The sequence below is a fragment of the Microtus ochrogaster genome, unplaced genomic scaffold, assembly GCF_000317375.1.
Source record: "Microtus ochrogaster isolate Prairie Vole_2 unplaced genomic scaffold, MicOch1.0 UNK14, whole genome shotgun sequence".
Lineage (NCBI taxonomy): Eukaryota > Metazoa > Chordata > Mammalia > Rodentia > Cricetidae > Microtus > Microtus ochrogaster.
In genome coordinates, this window is record NW_004949112.1 from 742,237 (window position 1) to 763,132 (window position 20,896).

A 20,896-nucleotide genomic window follows, 5' to 3' on the forward strand; every position below is an offset into this window, starting at 1 on the left:
GAAAACAATGTGACAACCAGAAGAGGGCATCAGAGCCCCTGGAGCTGGAGTTACAGGCAGCTGTGGGCTGGCAGATGTGGGTGCTGAGAACAATCTCAGGTACTCTGTAAGAGAAGGGAGTGCTCTTAACTGATGAGAAGCCATCTCTTCGGAACCATAAATCGGCTTCTTACAAAGCCTCGTGTGAGGTAATTTTCTCCAGGTCTTTATTTTATATTTTGCACTTTCTTAAAAAATGTTTGAAGTTGGTATACAAAGCAATGGGTTCCATTGTGGCATTTTCATTCTTTGTTCTAATCTCCCTTATGGCTGATTCTTTGTACCAACCATCACCACTGCTAGGGTCTCTAATCTAAATGATTGTGAATATAAAATTGAATCTGTTTTTAATGTATGATTGACAAAAAAGAAAACAGTTGTTGAGGGGCAAATGGCTCAGCAGTTAAAGGTGCTTGTGGCCAAGCCTGATAACTGGAGTTTGATTCCTGGGGTCCACATACATACACACAAAATAAAATAATAAAATGTACTTAAAAGAACACTTTTTAAGAACATGAACTTTGAGTTTATTGTACAGTAGAATAGCAAATTTTTAAATTATAAATGTACATTCCACAGTGTGATGAAGACAAGAGTGAAATGGATCACAATTATCTTTATCCACTTCATAGACATATTAACATGTGGTCTCTGCTATTTATTGCTTCTGCGAAGTCCTGGCTTTTTTCTTTCTCTGGAAGCCAACTTACAAATTATCAATGATTCCACACATTTTACTGTACCTTGCTTTTTATGTAACTCCAAATGCCAAACCATGAAGTTAAGGAACACAGGCATTCTGATGATTCATATTTCTCTTTTCTTTGAAGTCAGACATGCTACTGTGGTCAGGAATGAATGAGTCTCCGGTTAAGAACTGCAAGCCATGCTTTTGATTTCATTCTGTTCTGGTGTTTGGATAATTATTTAATTTTTTTTAGGTATTTTTTTTGGTTTTTCGAGACAGGGTTTCTCTGTGGCTTTGGAGCCTGTCCTGGAACTAGCTCTGTAGACCAGGCTGGTCTCGAACTCACAGAGATCCGCCTGCCTCTGCCTCCTGAGTGCTGGGATTAAAGGCGTGCGCCACCACCGCCCGGCTTTTTAGGTATTTTGAAAACTCTAAAAACTCTTGGATCCCTGATTTGCCAAATATCATGATCCAGAGGTCAGACAAAGTCAAGGCCACCACTAAATATTTCCACTATCTTGAAGCTACTAATTATTTTAAAGTGCATTAGTCAGAGCAAATATTAAGCACCGTCATTTAAAAACCCACTAACTGTGATTCTCCAGCATCATCAAAGTCTTGTGAAAATAACCAGACACAGCAGATGGGGTCTCTATGCTGTCTCTTATGATTTTTTTAGAGTGCTTTTCCTGGTGACTAAACAGACTAGCTGGTCTGTACGTCAAATGATTTCAGACACGCTCACATGTCATCATCGTACGGATGCTCAGTAGCTGTGAAAGCAACCATTTATAAAGAGCTAAGACGGCTGAGTCACCCTTCCTCAGTCTGCTTCCTCGCAGAGCATGGGATGGAATACAGCATTGTGGGACATTTGTAGACTGTGTGACGATGTGTTGTTGTGAACCATTTTAATAAAAACCTGAACAGCCAATAGCTAAGCAGGAGAGGTTAGGTGGGACTTCCAGGCAGAGAGAGGAACTCAGGGGGATGCATCTAGACAGACAGGTGTGCATTTTCAGAGACAGTGGGTGATTTATTAGAGAGAGAGATGAGAAATTTTGTTAAGCTGGGAGCTGGTGTCCCTAGCTCTGAACTGAAGCTCACTGACTTTCTGGATTCGGACTGAAGACGATCACACACTGGGCCGCCTGCTGACCCGAGCAAGGGCATCGCTGATAACATCGAGGTCATACCGCAACTCATTCACAGCGCTGGTTATGCTCTTGGTGTCTCTCAGAACCTGAACACTCTGAGTATACGGATTGTACTTCACTCCAAATGGGCGCTTCATGGTTTTGGTAAATTCTCTATTTAAGACAACAAGTAAAGGAGTGTTAATTTCTATGAGTGTGAGTGACAAAACCCTAACAGAGGACAGAAGACCTGGTCACACACCACACACACACACACACACACACACACACACACACACACACACACCTGCTTTCTCTGTCTTGACATCAGTGACCTCAACACCTGTGGCCTTGGGGAAAGCTCAATCCCTCCTTCTCCCTCTCCCTCTTCCCTCTCTCCATTCTCCCATACTGAGCACTAATCCTATGTCTCATTTCACGGAAGTGGTCTATAGCCCATCTCTTGACCTCTTGACTTCACTAAGGGCATCACCCACAGTAGCTTTATCTGCCAGTATGTTAGAAGATAATGGCAATACTGAGCCACAAAATAAGACACTCCTCAGGTATGCTTTACATAATAAAAAGAGGGGACAGGATGGGGAGGAGGGAGAGAGAGACCTAACTTCCCATACTTGTGTGATTTTTTTTCAGCTTAGGTTTCTAGCTTTCTCTCAAGTGGCTTTAATCCCCCCACCCTTTCCTCATGGTTTAAAATCTGTCTCCTTTATCAACTCAACATTCGAACCTCTTCCTTAGTACCCTACAGAACAATCATGCTCAAAACCCCAAAGGATAACTGCACAGCTTGGACCAAGTGTACATGCTTGGGTACTAGAATCCAGGCTCCCATCCATCTGGTCTCCTCAGTGGGGACCACTGCAGCTTTGCCTAAGGATGCCATCTGTGCTAGAGAAAGCACAGCTGCTATTGTTATTTGATTTTGTGCATAGCAAGCTCCTGGAAGATAAGCATGGTCTTCAGCCCTGCAATCCCCTGTCCTCACAGTGTGGCTTCCTGACTTCCTCAATTGCATGCTATTTTCTGGATCCTGCTTCCACAGCCACTTCCTCCCCACTACATCTATCTTAGTCCAGATTTTACTTTTGCCTGGAGTTCAAAAGTATCTGAAGTGGCTGTGTTCCAGCTCTCCCCACATGACAGCATGCTTACCTGATGATGAGGCAGGAGATCTGATTGCAATAAAATAGCCCCATACATTTCTATCACTATTTCTTTCTCCATGCCATTTCAGCCTAAAACCTGACACGTCTCAGTTCTAGCTAGTCTTCCATCTGTCTCACTTGCCTCCAAGATTTCTGTGCTTCTCAAGGCTGGAGAGGAGACCAATGGAGGAAAGAGTGTTTCCTCTCTGTCTCTATTCTCCACACTTCCCTATTTCTCAGTATTGTGTCTATAGTTACTTGTCCATGCTGAACTATAAATTCTGCTGGGAAGGAATGGGGAGGAGCCAGTCTCTCAATGTATCCCATTCCATATGCAACTACTTAATATATGATATTCAACCTATTCTAAACAGATATGTCTTAGGTAGAAAGCTCCTGGTGGGCATCCAATTACCTACTTGCTTATACCTGTGATTATTGTATCTTTGGACATTATTTTTGCAGCAAATGGAAGCTTGAGGGGGATAGATTTTACCTCATCTTCTCCTGTGCGTCTTCAAAGCTCTCAGATACAAAGTAGACATCCTGGAAGGTTGTGATGAGACGCTCCTGCTTGCAGGCAACCTTGGGATCAAAGGGCTTAACTTTGGCACGTCCAGAAAGCGCATGCTGGGGGACAAAGCATGGTGATCAAATACTGCCTCTATCTCCACAGAATTCAGGACTGCAGCAACTGACACACCTCTGATCTGAGTTATGCAAGGGACCTGTCTGCAACCCCAGACTGACTCACTACGTTTCTGCTTCATCCAGTCTAACCCAAAAGACGCTTGCTGTCCCCCACAAATGACTCAAAACCATCTCAAGGGTTTTATTTTTAACTTTCTTCACCACATAGGAGGAACCCAAGTGTCTTTATTTATTCGTTTATTTATGTATGCATTATGACACCTACTGTCTACCTGCACTAGTCACGTTCACACTTCTACCCATCACCACAGAGCAGCCTCCTTTAGCACAGTACCTTGGACAGCGCTTGTCCCAAGGCTCACTGCCCAGAGCTCTCCTTGCTCTCTTAGGCAACCAGGTCTCACCTCCCTACTTGGTTCAGAATTTAGTGCTTGCATCCCAGAAATTTGTTTAAAGCTTTAAAACACTTTCTACTTAAAAGACACATTTTTTTTCTAGAAATTTGCCATAGTAAAGGCTTGTCAGATGTAAGCTCTGCCTCCAGACATGTTGAATGTATTGGTGGACACAGTTATGTGCAAAGACCGATGTCTCTTACTTTGAGCTCGCTGATGGAAGAAAGCAAGCCGGCGCCAAAGACTCTCAGCTGTCCATCTTGTTTGCACAGACCAAACTCCACAGTGAAAAAGTAGCACTGCAAAAGGATGCCAACATCACACTCACACCCTGAACATCTCACTCTAAAGAAATTCCAGTTCTTAGTCACCGGCCCAAAGTACACCCAGAATCAAGCCCAAGACTTCCAGCCTAGGCCCCAAGTGTTTCCACAATCTGGCCCTGATGTGCACCAGGACTTTCTAAACTTGGGGTAAAGACTCTAATACAGGGTTGAAAATTACTGAGGAGTTCAAAGATCTCTCTGTGTGTATGTGTTACCCCTAGTTATACTGACCATATTAACGTTAAAACCAAGAAACAATTAAGGTGCTTAAAAATCTGTTTTAAATGTGGTAAACCCACTGTGTGACTACATAAGTAACACTTAACGAAAGTATATTTTACAAAACAAAAAGTAACAAAAGACTAGCATTTTTTATAATTGTTATTCATCTTTTAAATTTATTTTGATTATTTTTACCTATGTATATGTGTATGGGTACCTATAAAGGCCAGAAGAGGGCATGGGATCCCCTGGAGCTGAAGTAGTAGGAAGAATGCTCCCAACTATGTAGCTAATATCCTTTTAACTTTAATTTAATTTCTTTTACATTTATTTGCATGTGTGTGTATGCACACATTCATGCACACACACACACATGCCTCTGAAAGGTCAGAGGACACCTATGGGGCTAGTTCCTTCCTTCCACCATGGGATGAAACTCAGGTCATCAGGCTTGGGGGCACTGAGCATCTCACTGACCCTGGTTTTAATTCTTGACAATTACAATCCTATGGATTCATAGTGTGGAGGGACTGAGTTAGCTAAACCCATCTGTTCACGTCTTGTCCGTGTCTGGCTAGACAGTATTTAATGTCTGATAGGGAGGCAGATGGATTGCCATATCTGCTTCTGTATTTGGTTCAAGTATATGAACAGCTTTAGGCAGTTATGCAGTTAGAAAAGGGCAGGCATTTAGCTCCCCTCTTCAAAGAAATGTGCATATTCTTTAACTATCTCACTCAGCATATGGTAGTCACTTAAAGTTAAGACCCAATGTGATATCTGAGCCCTGTCTGTCACATTAAAAATACACTATGTGTCTTTTACTTATGAATAATTTTGTCCTTAAGTACTCCACAAAAAGTCTCAGGGACGCCCAACATCCCTAAACCACAAATTCATAACCCTTCTCCACTTCAGGTATCTCCCAGTGGTGCCAAGCCTATATTCATCTGTCTTAAGCCTCATCCTAAAATGTTCTTCCTTCCCTGGTTCATAAGACATCACTCATTTTTAAAAAATATTTATTTATTTATTTATTTATTTATTATACAATATTCTGTCTGTGTGTATGCCTGAAGGCCAGAAGAGGGCACCAGATCTCATTACAGATGGTTGTGAGCCACCATGTGGTTGCTGGGAATTGAACTCAGGACCTCTGGAAAAGCAGGCAATGCTCTTAACCTCTGAGCCATCTCTCCAGCCCCATCACTCATTTTTTTAATCTAAAAATTAGTATATTAAATCAATCTTGTGCTTTTCTGTCTTGTTTTAATGTTGTGTTTCTTTTGGAGAAATCTTAAATTTTTATAACTTCATTTAACTTATTTAAATTATAAGCATTTAAAGCAAAAACAAATTTTCTAATGGCTACCTTGAACATGGACTTCAAATTACCCAAATACTCCCAACCACACCCAGTGGAGAATACTGGACTATACAGCATTTTCCAGATATATACCGTTGCCAGTTTTTGAACAGTTTCCTCTGAAGCTCCAAGAGAAGCCAGGCCAATTTCTTGGGAGAATTGAGCAAAACTGGGTTCAGCCAAGAGAGGAACATGACCTAAGAGTTCATGGCAGGTATCTCTGAAACAGAGACACAATCCGTCACACTGTGATGCTTGGCACAAATGCATAAACTACTGTTGAATCCAACCCAAAGTCAACCTTGCTCTTACTCTAGTTGATCAGGAGTGATAGATCATAAGGGATATTAACTGAATACAGAAATGTCATTGGTTCCAAATCTTGTCTTCTCAACATGCTTCCTCTGACATCTCAAGTCCCCCACTTAAATCTATTCTCTAGTGCCACGCTTCCTCAATAAAGGCCCTATCTGATCACACTTCCCAAAGCAACTCCCATATACATGCCTGTATCCTTTCTTTCCTAGTTTTATTTTTCCCCCATGGCACACGCCATCATCTGACATGAAACATACTACATTTACTTATTTATCATTTGTACATTTCCCAAAATAAAACTTTATGAAGACAATAATTTTATCTGATTTTTACACCCTTTGTGCACAGGACTGTACCTGGCATCTAACGATTTGTCAATTAACATAATAATAATTATTAATATTACTAATAACTGGTTGTTATGAAGTATGCTTTAATGCCAGTCACTATCCTAAAGGCTTGACATATGCTGCTTCACTGAACACTTACAAGATGCTTTGTGAAGTGGGCACCATTACTATAAACTACTTGATGAATGAATGACTTGAGTACTTACGGCTCTGGAGTATAGAGGGGATCTGAACTGTGTCTCACATACTGAGTGCAGTGAAAGACTCGAAAGGCTAACCCTGACAAGAAGTCTCTCGGTGAGAGGTAACCAGCCACAGGGCGGATGGAAAACCCTGTACATTCTGCAGAACAAAGGAGAAAACAGAAAACGTTTACCTCAGCCACAGACCACTGACATTGGCCAGTGGCACCAGGTAGCATCTCCAAGGGGGTGTGGAAACTAAAACGTAGCCTGTGTGTACTATGGTAAGCTAAGCATTATTAAGCACATCCCACAAACAGGCAGTGATCCTTTTACATACCACACCTTCTTGCACGCTTACAAAAGGATTTTTTCCTTTGCTGTAAAAGGTATACAACACTTAATAATATGCTCTAAGAGCACAGGAGATGATAAAGGTGAAACACGAATTCAGTAGGCCTTAGATTACACTTGGTGCCCTCCTTCAAATGTTCAGGGTAGTTTAACTCTTACACACTGACAGTAGAAATTTTACTGGGGCAGTTATTGTGGAAGTTTCTCAAGAAAAAACAAAACAAAACAAAGAATGACCACATGACCCAGGCAGATCATGTGTGGGCATATTTCCAAAGGGCACTGACTCAGCGCACCACAGAGATACTTGTGCATCTGTGTTTACTGCTACACTAGTCACACGGAGTCAGCCTAGATGGCCATCAGCAGTGCAGACACACGGTGGGATCACATCCCAGCATAAAGAAAAATGACATCACAGCATTTGCGGGAAATTGGATGTAACTGGAGTTCATTGTAGTAAGAGTGAGCCAGACTCAGAAAGACAAATACTGAATGTTTTCTCTTATATGCAGAACCTAAATTAAAATCCCCATACGTGTGTGTCTATGTGTGTGCGTGGATGTGTGTGCATGCGCATGTGTATGTGTAGATCATGGAACTGAAAGGGGATTATGAGGGAGGAGAAGGGATCTTAAGGAAGGGGGCGAGGGGGAAGAGAGTATAATGGGATGCATGTGGCATGAAAGCAGAGTCGGCACCGTTCAGAAGAAGGGCAGTATAGGACAATGGCTCCAGACAATGGCATGTAAGCATACAATACCATAATAAAGTCTATTACTTAGTGTGGTGCTTGAGAAATTCATTTTAAAAGTATTTTTTTATCATAGTCATTTTTATTCAAGTGATTTTTAGGCATTTTTATCTTCTATGGTTCTTTTTTATTTCAGATAAGCTGGCTGGTTCTCTTTCACTCAAATGCCAAGATTGTCTTCTCGGTACTAGAAAGGGGGCACTGGGTTTCAGCAGCTGAGGAGACCATTGCGTGCTCTGTCTTGTACCTAACCCTAAACCCTCACAACACTGGCACTCCAGATCCATCCAGATACTCTGTAAGTTTGCCCCCACTCTGATAGGCAGAAAGCCATCCAGTGGAATCTTCTACATTTCTTGATGGAAATGCTCCCTATTGTCCTGCCCAATGGGTCAACAGCCATCTGTCACTACTGAGCACTTAGAACATGGCTGGTGTGGCCAAGGCCCTAATATTTTGATCAAGTACATTTTAATTGTTTACAGTGTAAAAAACAACGTGTGTCCAATGAGCACCATGATGGATGGTATTGGTGTCCTTATCAAGACTTCAAGTGAACTGTCCTCTAATTTTGTTTTCTTTCTTTGACATTTGCCTTTGAAACAGTAAACGGCTCGGAGGCCAGCCCCTCTCCAGACCCCAAGGGAGCAGCTCTCAGTTTCATATCTACAAAATGCTTCCTGCAAGCCTGAGTGAACAACCAGACTCACGCGGTTGTGTGAATCCAGTGAGGACCCCTGCAGTGCTTCTGTACCATGTTTCAAACCTTAGCTTTTCATCAGAAACACATACATTATCCCTGTCCTCATGAAACATTCTGTGTTTCCCTGCTCAGTTCCTTTAGGCTTTTATGCATCGTTTTGAAATAAGGAGAATTAAGGGGTTGAATAAATGGGAAGGTGTTTGTTAACTGTGTAAGAAACTCAGACAACACTTTATGCCAGGAAAAAAAATATTAACAATATGAACCAAAAACATATCTGGGCTGAGGGGTGCAGCTCAGAAATGAGCTCTTGCCTAGCATCCCACAGACCCTGTACTGAGTTCCCAACTGAGATCACCCAGCATCAGAGACCACCCAGCGTCAGAGACGACCCAGCGTCAGAGAGTGCACAGATGCCCTTGTCTCCTATACACAACCCTGAAGGCAGGTACAGAGGTCTGGTACAGACATCCTCGTTGATGAGATCTAACTTTGCAAGGCTGTTTTCACATGACTCTTCTAAATAAGGTCTTCTTTTTATTTAAAAAGGAGTAATATTATATATTAATATAATATAATATTATATATATATAATAATATATATATATTATATGAAACAGATTCTAATTTGTCAATGTTTAAACATTTAGTAAACAGTCCCTACATCTCCAAGTTACCACCCAAAGTATCCAGTCCTCCAGGATGAGTTTAGAAGACTGTGGCCCTTCCATGTAACTAGCATTCACTTCTCACAGACAACACTGTTCCTGCTGAAGAGATCAACACCCTCTTACACAGATCTGTTGGCTACTACCTTTTAGAAAGTTGGAGACATCTTCCAGTTGTGGGATGTTGTCTTCCCGATAGCCACAGCATTTCGAGAGCAGAGGAAGGTTTCTGAGGTACTCCCTGCAGGCGTGGGTCGGGTAGAGTTTGTTCAGCTCTCGGAAGATGGTTCCCCAGGTCTTAATCTCTTCTTCCGTGAATTCAATCTTGGGAATGGGGTCCCCGCTAATGAGATTAAGATAGGGAATTCTGCATTGTAGTTAGATAGTTACACTTAATTGACTTTCTACTTGCTATGCAAACACATCTTATTCCATTATTTTGTTATCTCAAAGTTAGATATGTTGGCTTGTAATATACTTACTGTTTGTAGTTCATAGCCAACTCTGCAAAATACTTTCGTCTTCTACGGTAGACATTGTCTTTGAAGCCCTGATAATTAAAAGTAATTAAGTATTGAAACCAAAAACACTTGAAAATGACATTTAGGAAGCAATTCATTGTTTTGACTGGAGATATCGAAGAACAACACAACTGTTACCACACGTAAACAATGCTTAGAGATACGTGAGCATTTTAATTTTGAGGTCAGTAGTTCCGTGACAGTTTATCATCTCATGGATACAAAGAGAAATAATACTTTTTATACAAAGATGCCACAGTGAGTACAAAGATGAAGGCCGACTACGGAATGCCATCCTAGTTACGTACACAGCTCTTCTCTTGTTCTCCTGATCACTACGGAATGCCATCCTAGCTAGGTACACAGCTCTTCTCTTGTTCTCCTGATCACTACGGAATGCCATCCTAGCTAGGTACACAGCTCTTCTCTTACTTGTTTTCCTGATCACTTGACTGTACCTTCAGTTATGTTTGCCTATGGTCAGAATTGGCAATAAAAAGACTAAGGTGTAATTTGGCAACAGAGAGTCTGCCTAGAACTCTGTAAATAACACTAAAATCAAAATGAATACATAAAATAATGACTTAACTGAACTAAACTTCCCAGCAGTGACCCAAGCTGTGTCCATCATGTGGAGAGAGCAAGGTGGAGGACAGAGGGGTCACAAGAACTTGCCAGAGAAGGAAAACATGCTCAGGATACAAAAAACGCAAGCCACGCCCTGCTTCTGGAACTTGTATGGTGCATGGATGGTGTTGACGACTAGTTCAGGGCCTGCAGATTACAGGGCTGCTCAGGGATTGAGGGCTGACCTCAGAGCTATGTTGGTGTTCTCTTAGACTAACAGCTATACTGAGATACAGCTCAAATGCCATGCGACAGCATTCATAGAAACTAAAAGCCATGATCATAGTTTTTGCTTTTTTTTTTAATTTTTAGACAACATCTCACCGTGTTGCCCAGGCTAACCTTGAAACTTGTAATTCTCAGGCTTGGAAATGGCTGAGACAGCAGGCGTCTGTCACTGTGTCCACCCTTACCCTCTGATTTCATGGGTGTATTCAGGGTCATAGACTATAGCGACTTCAGAAAAATTGTGTCACCCCCAAAAGAAACATCATACTAGCTATCTCTTCCTCACCCCCCTCCCAAACCCATCCTCTGCTGACCAGGGATCTAGTCTCTGCCTCTGATAATTACCTCTTCTAGACACTGCAGGTAAATGGAACCATAAACATGAGGCCTCTTGTAGCTGGCTTCGCTCAAGGCTCACCCATGTTGTATTCCATGCCTGTTTCATTTTGTTTTGTGAGACATATTCTTACTATGTTTCCCAGGCTGACCTAAAACTAGTGCTACTCCTCCTGCCTCAGATTCCCCAAGTTCCCATCTGTTGTGCCTTTGTACAGCCAGTAATAGTCCACGCCTAGCTCTGCCTACCACTCGCTGTCTGTCTGCCCATCAGTTTGATGGACACTGGACTGTGCCTACCATGCTGTGTGGAAGAGGAGAGAAAATGGTCATAGTGAGGCTTCCAGTCTAATGATTTCAAGCATGTGTGTGAGGGTGGCAAGGCTGGAGGCAGGGAAACTACTGAAAGATGTGGCAATCATGATAAATCAGAAACAAATTTAGAAGTATGAAGGAGGCGAACATCCTTAGCAGTAGACAGAGTGTAAAACTGGTACTCACCTTTCTGTTAACATGCCCCGGGGGTTCTCACCTCAGAACCTTTGCTCACATTGTGCCCTGCCCCCAGCCCACTGTCTTTTCTTTCCATCTTTCACCTGCTGAAATCTTTTGGGATCCAGTGGAAATGTCACCTTTCTCTAATGCCTTCAGCCAGAAGCATATGCTCTCTGGTGTATGTTTGACTTGCTAATGTCCTCTGGCACATTTTGTACATTTTATCTTGCAATATGTTAAGACATGCTCGTCCTCAACTAGGCTGCAAGCTTCCTGAGAGTGAGCAGCCCACTTCACTGCAAATAGCTACTTGGTAGATTGTCTGGAAACCAGATGGGTCCTCTGGAGGCTATCTAAAGTGATGCTACATGGCCACATTCACGCAGCTTAGAAAGCAGGAGGCGCTAATGTGCAGGCCAGATCTGTGACACTCCACAATTGCATTCTCTCTTCTTCCCTCCCTAGAACCCAGAGTCCAGTGCTCTGGTTCCAGCTCTTGAGCTCGTGACTGTGCTGTGAAGTTCTCCAAGGAAACAACTTCTCGGGTCACCAACCGCCTAATCAGTCAAACTGGGCATCATGGTGGTAGGGGTTTTTCTGACCCCCTTTAGCGCATGTCAAACACCCAGGCCTGTTTCAGCAGGAGCTGACTACAGACACACTTAGCTGCACGGCTCTGGGCATGGCTTTATAACGGAATGCTGGAAACAGGGCAGATCTCGGAGCCAGTGAACTGGATTCTTTCCTGTCTGCTGGCCCAGTGCTACCTCTGGGGTGAGCTGCTCCTGCTCCCTGAAATCCCAATCCCACAAATTCTATTTAGTTCAGAAAAAGCATTTTCCCACAATCAAGTTGCCCTTGTTATTTGGGGGAAGGAACAGAACAGGGCAATTGAAGTGAGTATAGTCAAAGTATCTTATATATATATGAAATATCACAATGAAACTCAGTATTTTGTATAGTTAATATATGCTACTAACTTGTCTGAAAAACAGTAGTTACCCCTAGTCCTTGGGAAATGACTTGGCCTTTAAGAGAACGACTGTTCTCGAGGATCCAGGATTTGGTTCCCAGTACACACATGGTGTCTCACAACCATGCATAACTCAAGTTCCAGAGGATTCAGTGCCCTCTTCTGGCTTCCAAGGACACTTCAGGCACATACATACATGCAGGGAAACCCCCCCCCACACACACACACACATAAAACTATAATAAATAAATCAATGTTTAAAGTTTTTAAATTGTCCTTAATGTTTTAGTTTGCCTTAAAGTATTTTTACCGAAGTGTTTTACAAAGATAACTTACAGGATGGTCTGCATCGAGTTCCGACCCATACATCAGCACTCTGTTGGCACAGAAGTCCAGGTCAGAAATCTTCTTTGGGAACCAAGGAACAGTCTCCATAACTGCAAAATAAAATCCCAAAGCCACCGAGGTTTGAGGAGATAATCTTAACCAAAGAGACATTCAGGAAAGTGCAGTTGGGTGAGACTTGTATATTGATGAAAAATGAATACAACAAGTGAACTGCTCTATTCATAGGAATTATGTTTTAATTAAACTCATTAGCTTTACTTTCTAAAAAAAAATTAATCTTCAGGCTGATTTCCCAAGTGCTAAAGAATACTGTTCTTAAGCAACAAACCAAATGTTTAAATGTTTTAACTCACTTACATAATCGTCCTATGAAGGCAGGCTAGATAATGCAACTCTACAGACCAGCATGCAAGTCCTGGAAAGGCTTTTAATAGCAGTGTTTGTTTGGAGTAGGGTATCATGTCCAAATATCTAATATCTAGATTTAAAAAAATTGCCAGAGGTGGTGGCGCACGCCTTTAAACCCAGCACTCTGGATCCAGAGGCAGGAAGATCTCTATGAGTTAGAGGCCAGTCTGGTCTACAGAGCGAGTTATAGGACACAGGGCTACACAAAGAAACCCTGTCTTGAAAAGTTTTTATTGAACTATTTTAATTCAGTATATGTGTGTGTATGCATGCCTACATATGAGTATTTGGTGCTAAGAAGGCCAGAGGTGTAGGATCCTCTGGAACTGGAGTCCTAAGTTACCAGGTGTGTGTGTGTGTGTGTGTGTGTGTGTGTGTGTGTGTGTGTGTGTGTGTGATCTGACCTGAGTTGGTGTACAGTAAATATCAAAGGAACCATCTAGCATTCTAGAAAACTCTTTGCTGTGTAGGTGAGGTCAGCAGATAACAAGGCAGCCTACCCAAAGCAAGCATGGCCAGTGGGAGGGGGAACATGGAAGTCAGCCCTTCTTCAGTGCTTTGTCCTTTCTGTTTAAGAAGAGAGCTCAGGGACTCAGGGAAGTTGCTCCCTGCCAGCCAGAAATGGAGGTGAATCCAGTTCAACAAGAACATAAAGGCATATGAACAGCAGCCCTGGTCACTTCAAAGATTGTGATGTAATTTGAAGAGACTCTACTGAATCCAAAGTAGCAAAATGAATCCATTTGTCTTTTGTTTTAACTAAGTTATAATGATTTCTTGTCAGAAATGAAGACCTTTGCCTCCGTCTTTTCCATTTGAAATCTTAGAAGGCTCGATCTCACCCGAGCAGGTTTTGGTGGGAACCTGGTCTATAGTGAGTTTCAGATCTCAGATGTCAAACATTGCCAACGTTCCCCCAAATTCAAATAGCCGCTTAATTGTCTGGCACTAAAGGTACCCGAGAGACCCATGAAGAGTGAGGGGAGGGGAGACCAGGGTTGTGGAATCTGGAAGTGCTTGAGGAGCTAAGAGAGAGCATCAACCTCTAGCCCACCCTTCTTGTGTTCAAGGCTCCTTTATCTTCCATCCTCCGTAAAATGCTGCCTCATGATTTCCCCCTAGAATTCTGATTGGTTGCCATTGTGTTTCCTTCACTACCGCATTATGAGGACTTTAAAAAGACAGAGTTGTCTTTGTCTCCTTGTCCTCAAGATGAAGAGGAGGCTGGACAGACATCAAGAGCTTGCTCTTGGAGGTGGAGCTTTGCCTTCTCAAACATACCATCCTCCTTCCCAGCGAGCTGATCTGGGGAATCCACAGAGAGGACAGTGGAGTGGGACTTCAGCAGGGGAAAGATATCATTCAGCTGTTCTCTGCTGATGTCGCAGTCAACAAAAATCTCCAACTCTGAATTCCTTCGATTTGATTTCCGGGACTCGATATGTAACAGGTTCACGTGCTTCTCCTGTGTAAAGCAGAGGGTAAAGACTGGACACACCTGGGTTGCTAATGATCGTTGAGGAGAATACTTTCATTAGCACAAAAACAATTTAACATTTGTCAGAATTTGCCCAAATGGGGGATGAAGGTAGGTTTAGTACTACTAATGGAAAATAATTCCCTGCTGCAACATGTAAGATTAAATGAAAGTGTGAAAACTCATCATACCCTTTAAAAGCCAGTAAAGTGACAACCACAGGAGGCCCTCCATATGGCCAGGGTTGGTTAGAACTCAGATCTAAGCACCAAGTGCTGAGCTGTGATGGTGCATGCCTAGAGTTCCAACACTCAAGAAGTAGAAGAATCCTGAGTTCAAGGTCTTCTTCAAATACATAGTGGTTTTGAGGCTACCCTGGCTACATAGTCTCTCTCTCTCTCTCTCTCTCTCTCTCTCTCTCTCTCTCTCTCTCTCTCTCTCTCTCTGTGTGTGTGTGTGTGTGTGTGTGTCCCTGTGCGTATGTGTGTTCTAAGTACTAAACCCAGGACCTTGTACATTTTACACTCTACCACTAAACTAAATTCCTAGCTCCCATAGTCTCTTTCTCAAAGAAAGTTAAAACATGGGCCAACAAAATGACTCAGTGAGTCAATGTGTTTGCCACCAAGCCTGAGGACCTGAGTTCAAACCCAGGACCCCACAAAGTGGAAGGAGAGAACTGACTCCTCATACCAACCTCCACATTCACACAGCGCCACACGAGAGAGAGAGAGAGAGAGAGAGAGAGAGAGAGAGAGAGAGAGAGAGAGAGAGAGAGAGAGAGAGAGAGAGAGAGAGAGAGAGAGAATATAAACATTTAAGAATAAATAAAAATTTTTTAAAAAAATTCAAACATCAAATTGCCTGGATGAAAGAATCTTGGAGAAATTCAATAAAATTAGTTTTCAGAATGTGATGTTATCGTTACTTTTAAAAAACAGAGGTTTTTTTTGAAAATTTTATGTATGTCAAAATGATATGACAGCCATGGAACCGGTAAAGCAGACTGCTTCTTCCCATCCCTTTCCCTGTCAGTCTGAGATTTGAGTACCACATGTGCAAGCCTCAGGCGACAGCATTTGAGTATCTGAGGAAAAAGCACGTCAGACACAAAAGCCAAACATGGGGACCAATAACCATCTAGCGCCTAGTTGGAGAGCACAAGGAAACACACGCAGCAGGTTTAGATGCACAGATACCCATCAAAGAGACAAAAGTGTGGGTCCAAGCGAACAGAAGCAGTGGCAGTGCACCTGAGGAGGAAACGGAAATGAAGATGGCAGAAGAGAGGCCAAGCTAGGAAACCATGCGGGGCTGGGAAGAAGACTCCGTGGAGAAAGTGTCTGCCATGCTCTGCACCCGAGGCTCTCTGAGAAATCGGGCAGCGTTTAAGAATGTGCCAGGTGTGGTGGCTCACAGCACTCAGGAGGCTGAAGAAGTTCCAGGTCAGTCTAAACTACAGAGCAGAAGACTGGTACTTTCTTTATAATGCAGTATGTCAAGTTTTTAATCATGTACAGAAACCCTAGCAATAAATACAAATGAAAGGTGATGGAAGAAGAAATAAAGGTATATACTTTAGAGGTCCAGAGGTAATTGCAACACAAATAACAATATAAGCCAGGCTTGTTGGTATAGTCATGCAATCCTAGCTACTTGGAAGACTGAGGCGGGGGATCATGGGCTTGAGGGTAGCCTGAATGATGAGAAAACAATTAGACTTTCTCTCAAAATAATAAGTAAACAGAGCTGAGGATACACCTGAGAGACACAGCCCTCACTCAGCATGCTCAAAGTCCTCAGTGTAACTCCTAGTATGTCAATAATTAATAATAATAATATAGTATTAAATTTGGAGAGGAAGGGGTAAAAGAACAAAAGGAGATGGTATCAGTATCATTGTTCACATTGAGAACAAGCTAATTCAAAGTGTAAGGAGGGAACAGTAGCAAAGCTCATCACTAAAGAAGGAAGAGAGCAACAGGTTGAAGAGGTGGCTGAGGCTCTGCCGTGTGGCAGGATCCTTCTCTCATGTTCTTCTAGAGCAGTGTCTGCATGTAAATGTTTAGTCTTTGAATGGCTAACTGATAGTCATGGAGACAACCCTGTTCTATAATGATAGTCAACATTTATTGACCGTTTACTTTGAACAGTTTAACTATCTTAATGACATGAGGTAGGCAGTGTTCTCTCTTATTTTATCAAGACATGCAGAGAGATTAACTTCAATGACCACCCAGTTCATAAGGGTTTTGTATACATGCAGTCTGTTCTAGAACCTGCCCAGCCATGTGGTGTGCAAGCACCATAACATAGCCTGTTTACACAGTTTGTTAGAAATCAATTTTTGGAAAAAAAAAAGAGAGAAATCAATTTTTGTGTTCCTGTGTCCTTAAACTGTGTTAGAGTCTCAAGTGTCAGTGAGGTTACTGTACCTGGTATCTCTCTTAATGTGTGTATGTATGTGAGTGTGTTGTACTTACTAAAGTGCCTAATGTCTGCCTCTTTTTCCAGATCATACTCTCTGTGCAGAAAGGCAGCATGTCTGTTTCTTTTCAGATCCACATGCTTAGTGTAGAGTCCAGTACCCTGCACACAGTAAGTGTTCCAGTAACATGTGTGCTCTGCCTCATTCACCCATATTTCATCAGGAGAACTGTAGAAGAGGGGCTGGGTGATGGCTCGGTGGGTGAAAGTGTCTACCGCACAAGCATGAAGATCTGAGTTTGAATCCCCAATACCCACATAAAAAGCTTGGCACAGCCGCTTGAAGCAATCCCCACACTGTGGGGTTTCAGACGGGAATCTCTGGGGCTTGTTGGCGGCCAGCCTAGATCCAGGCCCAATGAGAGACCCTGTCCCAAAGGAATAAGGCAGAGAATGACAAAGAACAACACGTGGCATCCTCCAGTGGCCTCTGCACATGTGTATATACACCACACACACCTATACCACACACACACACACACACATGCACAGCAAATAAAAAGGAAATTTTAAATAGGAACATTTTAAGGCTCTTAAATGCACATTAGCCCTCAGTCTCCCTATGCTGTGTTGAACACATATTTGAGGACAATGTGTACTAAGGCTCTGAAAGTAGGAAATGACATAACTGCAGAATTCTTGCTACCTTGTCACCTGAAAATATTTAACATATCATTAAACAATATCAGTATTACACAGTTAGGCATTTCATTAGGTGTAAAACATTTTATTTAGTTGAAATCTCTCAAATTTATGCAGTGACTCCTCCCCCATCTCCTTCTTAGCTATCTGTGTCTATTCTTTCCTAGGCTGTTGTATTTCTTACCCATTTCTTAGAACTTTTATATATCGCTCTGAGTGCTGTGCATCAGAGGTGTGCAGAAGAGGACATCAGATCCCCTGGAACTAGAGTTAGAGATAGCTGTGAGCTGCCTGGTGTGGGTGCTAGGAACTGAACCCGGTCTTCCACAAGAACAGAAAGTGATTTTACCTGTTGAGCTGTGTCTCCACTCCCTGAACAACACTTAGGTAAAGTAAGTGGTTAATAAAAAAAAATGGAGTACAGATCTAAACAGAGAACTCTCAACAGAGGAATCTAAAATGGATGAAAGACACTTAAGAAAATGTTCAACATCCTTAATCATCAGAGAAATGCAAATCAAAACAACTCTGAGATTCTATCTTACACCTGTAAGAATGGCCAAGATCAAACACACTGATGACAGCTTATGCTGGAGAGGTTGTGGGGAAAAGGGAACACTCCTGCATTGCTGGTGGGAATGCAAGCTGGTACAGCCCCTTTGGATGTCAGTGTGGCGATTTCTCAGAAAATTAGGAAACAAGCTTCCTCAAGACCCAGCAATATCACTTTTGTGTATATATCCAAAGGATGCTCAAATCATGCCACAAGGACATGTGCTCAACTATGTTCATAGCAGCTTTGTTTGTCATAGCCAGAACCTGGAAACAACCTAAATGCCCCTCGACTGAAGAATGGATAAGGAAAATGTGGTACATTTACACAAAGGAGTACTACACAGCAGAAAAAATAATGACATTTTGAATTTTGCAGGCAAATGGGTGGAGCTAGAAAACATTATTTTGAGTGAGGTAACACAGACACAGAAAGACAATTATCACATGTGCTCACTCATAAGTGGTTTTTAAACATAAAGCAAAGAAAAACAGCCTACAAATCACAATCCCAGAGAACTTAGATAACAATGAGGACACTAAGAGAGACTTACATAGATCTAATATACATGGGAAGTAGAAAGTAGAAAAAGACAAGATCCCCTGCATAAATTGGGAGCATGGGGACCTTTGGAGAGGGTTGGGGGGAGGGGAGAGGCAGGGGAAGAGCAGAGGAAAATGTAGAGCTCAATAAAAATCAATTTTAAAAGAGACTTCTGAAGGCCATCTCTGAAGAACTGACTGAGAGAACCCTACACTCTCAATAGTATTTCAGAGACTGGTTTTCAGATGGGTTTTACCGGAAAGCCATACCTGGAAGATTTTCAGTGCTTTTATGAGTCCTCCGACTTCATTCTTTAATGACAAAATGAGAGTCACTCTGCTCCTTTCCGAGGAACGGTCTTTGTTCTCCTTGTCTTCAATCATGGTGTGTCTGGAGAGGGAAAGCTCAGATGAGGGTTGAGCGCAGAGCTGAACAGCAGGGCAGCAGCGGTGACTTCACCCACCTTCCTGCTCCCATTTTTTTCACCTGCAAAACCCATGGGTCTGACAGGCTTTTTGAGGGATCAGTGGGGCCAGAAAGTGAGACATCCCTTAGCAGAGTGCCCAGAAAGGCAAGGGCACCTGATGGGTGTCAGAACCTTCCATTTTCTTCTTTCTGACCTCGGAGGGCACTGATCAAGCCCTCCAGCCTCTGGCAGTCCCCCTGCTTATTTCAAGCTGCAAACTAAGTCCTCTGTGAAGGTCTACCTTGTCTCCCATCAGAATTTGGGTGGCCTCCCCACCTGCTTCATACATATATGTCTTGTACCCGAAAATGAAGTAAAGCTCCTTCAAAGTGGGGACCAGGCCTTCTGTTTTATTTGTAAACTCAACTAGAACTTTGAAAGACTAACATAGCTTAACATGGTCACACAGCTGTAGGAGGTGAGGACACATGTTGACACTGGGTCTTTGACAGCACACATCCCTCTGCTGTCCTGAACACTTGAGGCCTGGCCTATGTATTCAGGTGGCTGTGCTGACAGCCACATTCCCACAGCACTGTTGATCTGCCTAGCCTAAGGGCATTCATTCAGCAATCCCAAAGCCCTTGCCAGAACCTTATCATTTTCTCTGGTATTTCTTTTCAGGTTTAGCCTTCTACTCCCCTTCAAGCCCCTTTGCGGCCAGGTATAATAAAAGGGAGGGTCACCAGCAAAGGGAGAGGTTTACCTTCAAGGGCAGAAGATCACCCTGGAAGGTAAAGAGTCAGTTTCAATGACAGGGCCTCTGCTCATCTGAATGAAGATGCCCCAGTGTACAGGACCCAGCACCGGAAATAAGATCTGCTAAGAAGGAGGTCAGCTGACCAGTGGCCTCAGCAGAGCATAGTGAAGGGTGTGCACACACCAACTTTTTGCTTCCTTAGCTTCATCAGCAGGACATGACTTATCTAGGAAGCACAGCTGAGGATTTTGAAAGTGTGGGCAATTTGAAGTTAAGATTGAAAGCTCCATGGTTCGGAAAGAACCCCCAGGGATGTTGATTTTCTTCTCCAGATGAGAACTGGGAAAGAAGTGGAGATGGAATACAAATAGGCTTAAGCAAGCACACCGAAGATAAAAGAACCCTCCAGAAAGGCAAGGCGGAGCTGTCTCCCTCCAGATGATTGCAGTGACCTAGGGCAGTAGCTACAACACATGCACAGGTGAACCCCAGTGACCAAGTGTGTGACTCATCCTACAGGCACATCCGGGGCTTGTCCCCTCCACCTCCACTCCAAGATGGCCAGGACACATATCAGTGGGGTTCACTTCACATCTCTGAAAATCAGACAGTTACATTTCATCACGGTTAAGTTTACCTGCACTATAAACAAGCCCCGAGTCTCAAGGAAGGACCTATGCCTCTGCCAGCTGTGACCTGGGACGGGGCACAGAGTGCAGGGGTGGTGCCGAGAGGCCTAGCATCTGAGACTCCCCTTTGGTGGAGCTCCCTTCA

At 42.9% G+C, this 20,896-nt stretch overlaps 1 protein-coding gene across 1 annotated transcript; it reads right to left on the bottom strand.

The window, feature by feature from the left end:
- Nucleotides 1-1,862: 1,862 nt before the first annotated feature.
- On the bottom strand, nucleotides 1,863-19,339 carry Tph1 (tryptophan hydroxylase 1). The gene is made up of 10 exons (XM_005366755.3): nucleotides 19,226-19,339; nucleotides 14,536-14,719; nucleotides 12,835-12,935; nucleotides 9,801-9,868; nucleotides 9,465-9,661; nucleotides 6,864-6,999; nucleotides 6,083-6,209; nucleotides 4,279-4,374; nucleotides 3,526-3,659; nucleotides 1,863-2,037 (listed from the first exon to the last, which is right to left on the bottom strand). The coding sequence occupies exons 1-10, from the start codon at nucleotides 19,337-19,339 to the stop codon at nucleotides 1,863-1,865; spliced, it is 1,332 nt and encodes a 443-aa protein (XP_005366812.1).
- Between the last annotated feature and the right edge of the window lie 1,557 nt (nucleotides 19,340-20,896).

Bases quoted from the DNA above. Each gene is read 5' to 3' on its own strand.
- Tph1 (XM_005366755.3), bottom strand. From the start codon at position 19,339: ATGATTGAAGACAAGGAGAACAAAGACCGTTCCTCGGAAAGGAGCAGA. The intron at 9,869-12,834 runs GTAAGTTATCTT...TTTAATTATCAG, and splicing joins AACTCGATGCAGACCATCCT to GGCTTCAAAGACAATGTCTA. The intron at 7,000-9,464 runs GTAGTAGCCAAC...TTTGTTCTGCAG, and splicing joins TGTCTCCAACTTTCTAAAAG to AATGTACAGGGTTTTCCATC.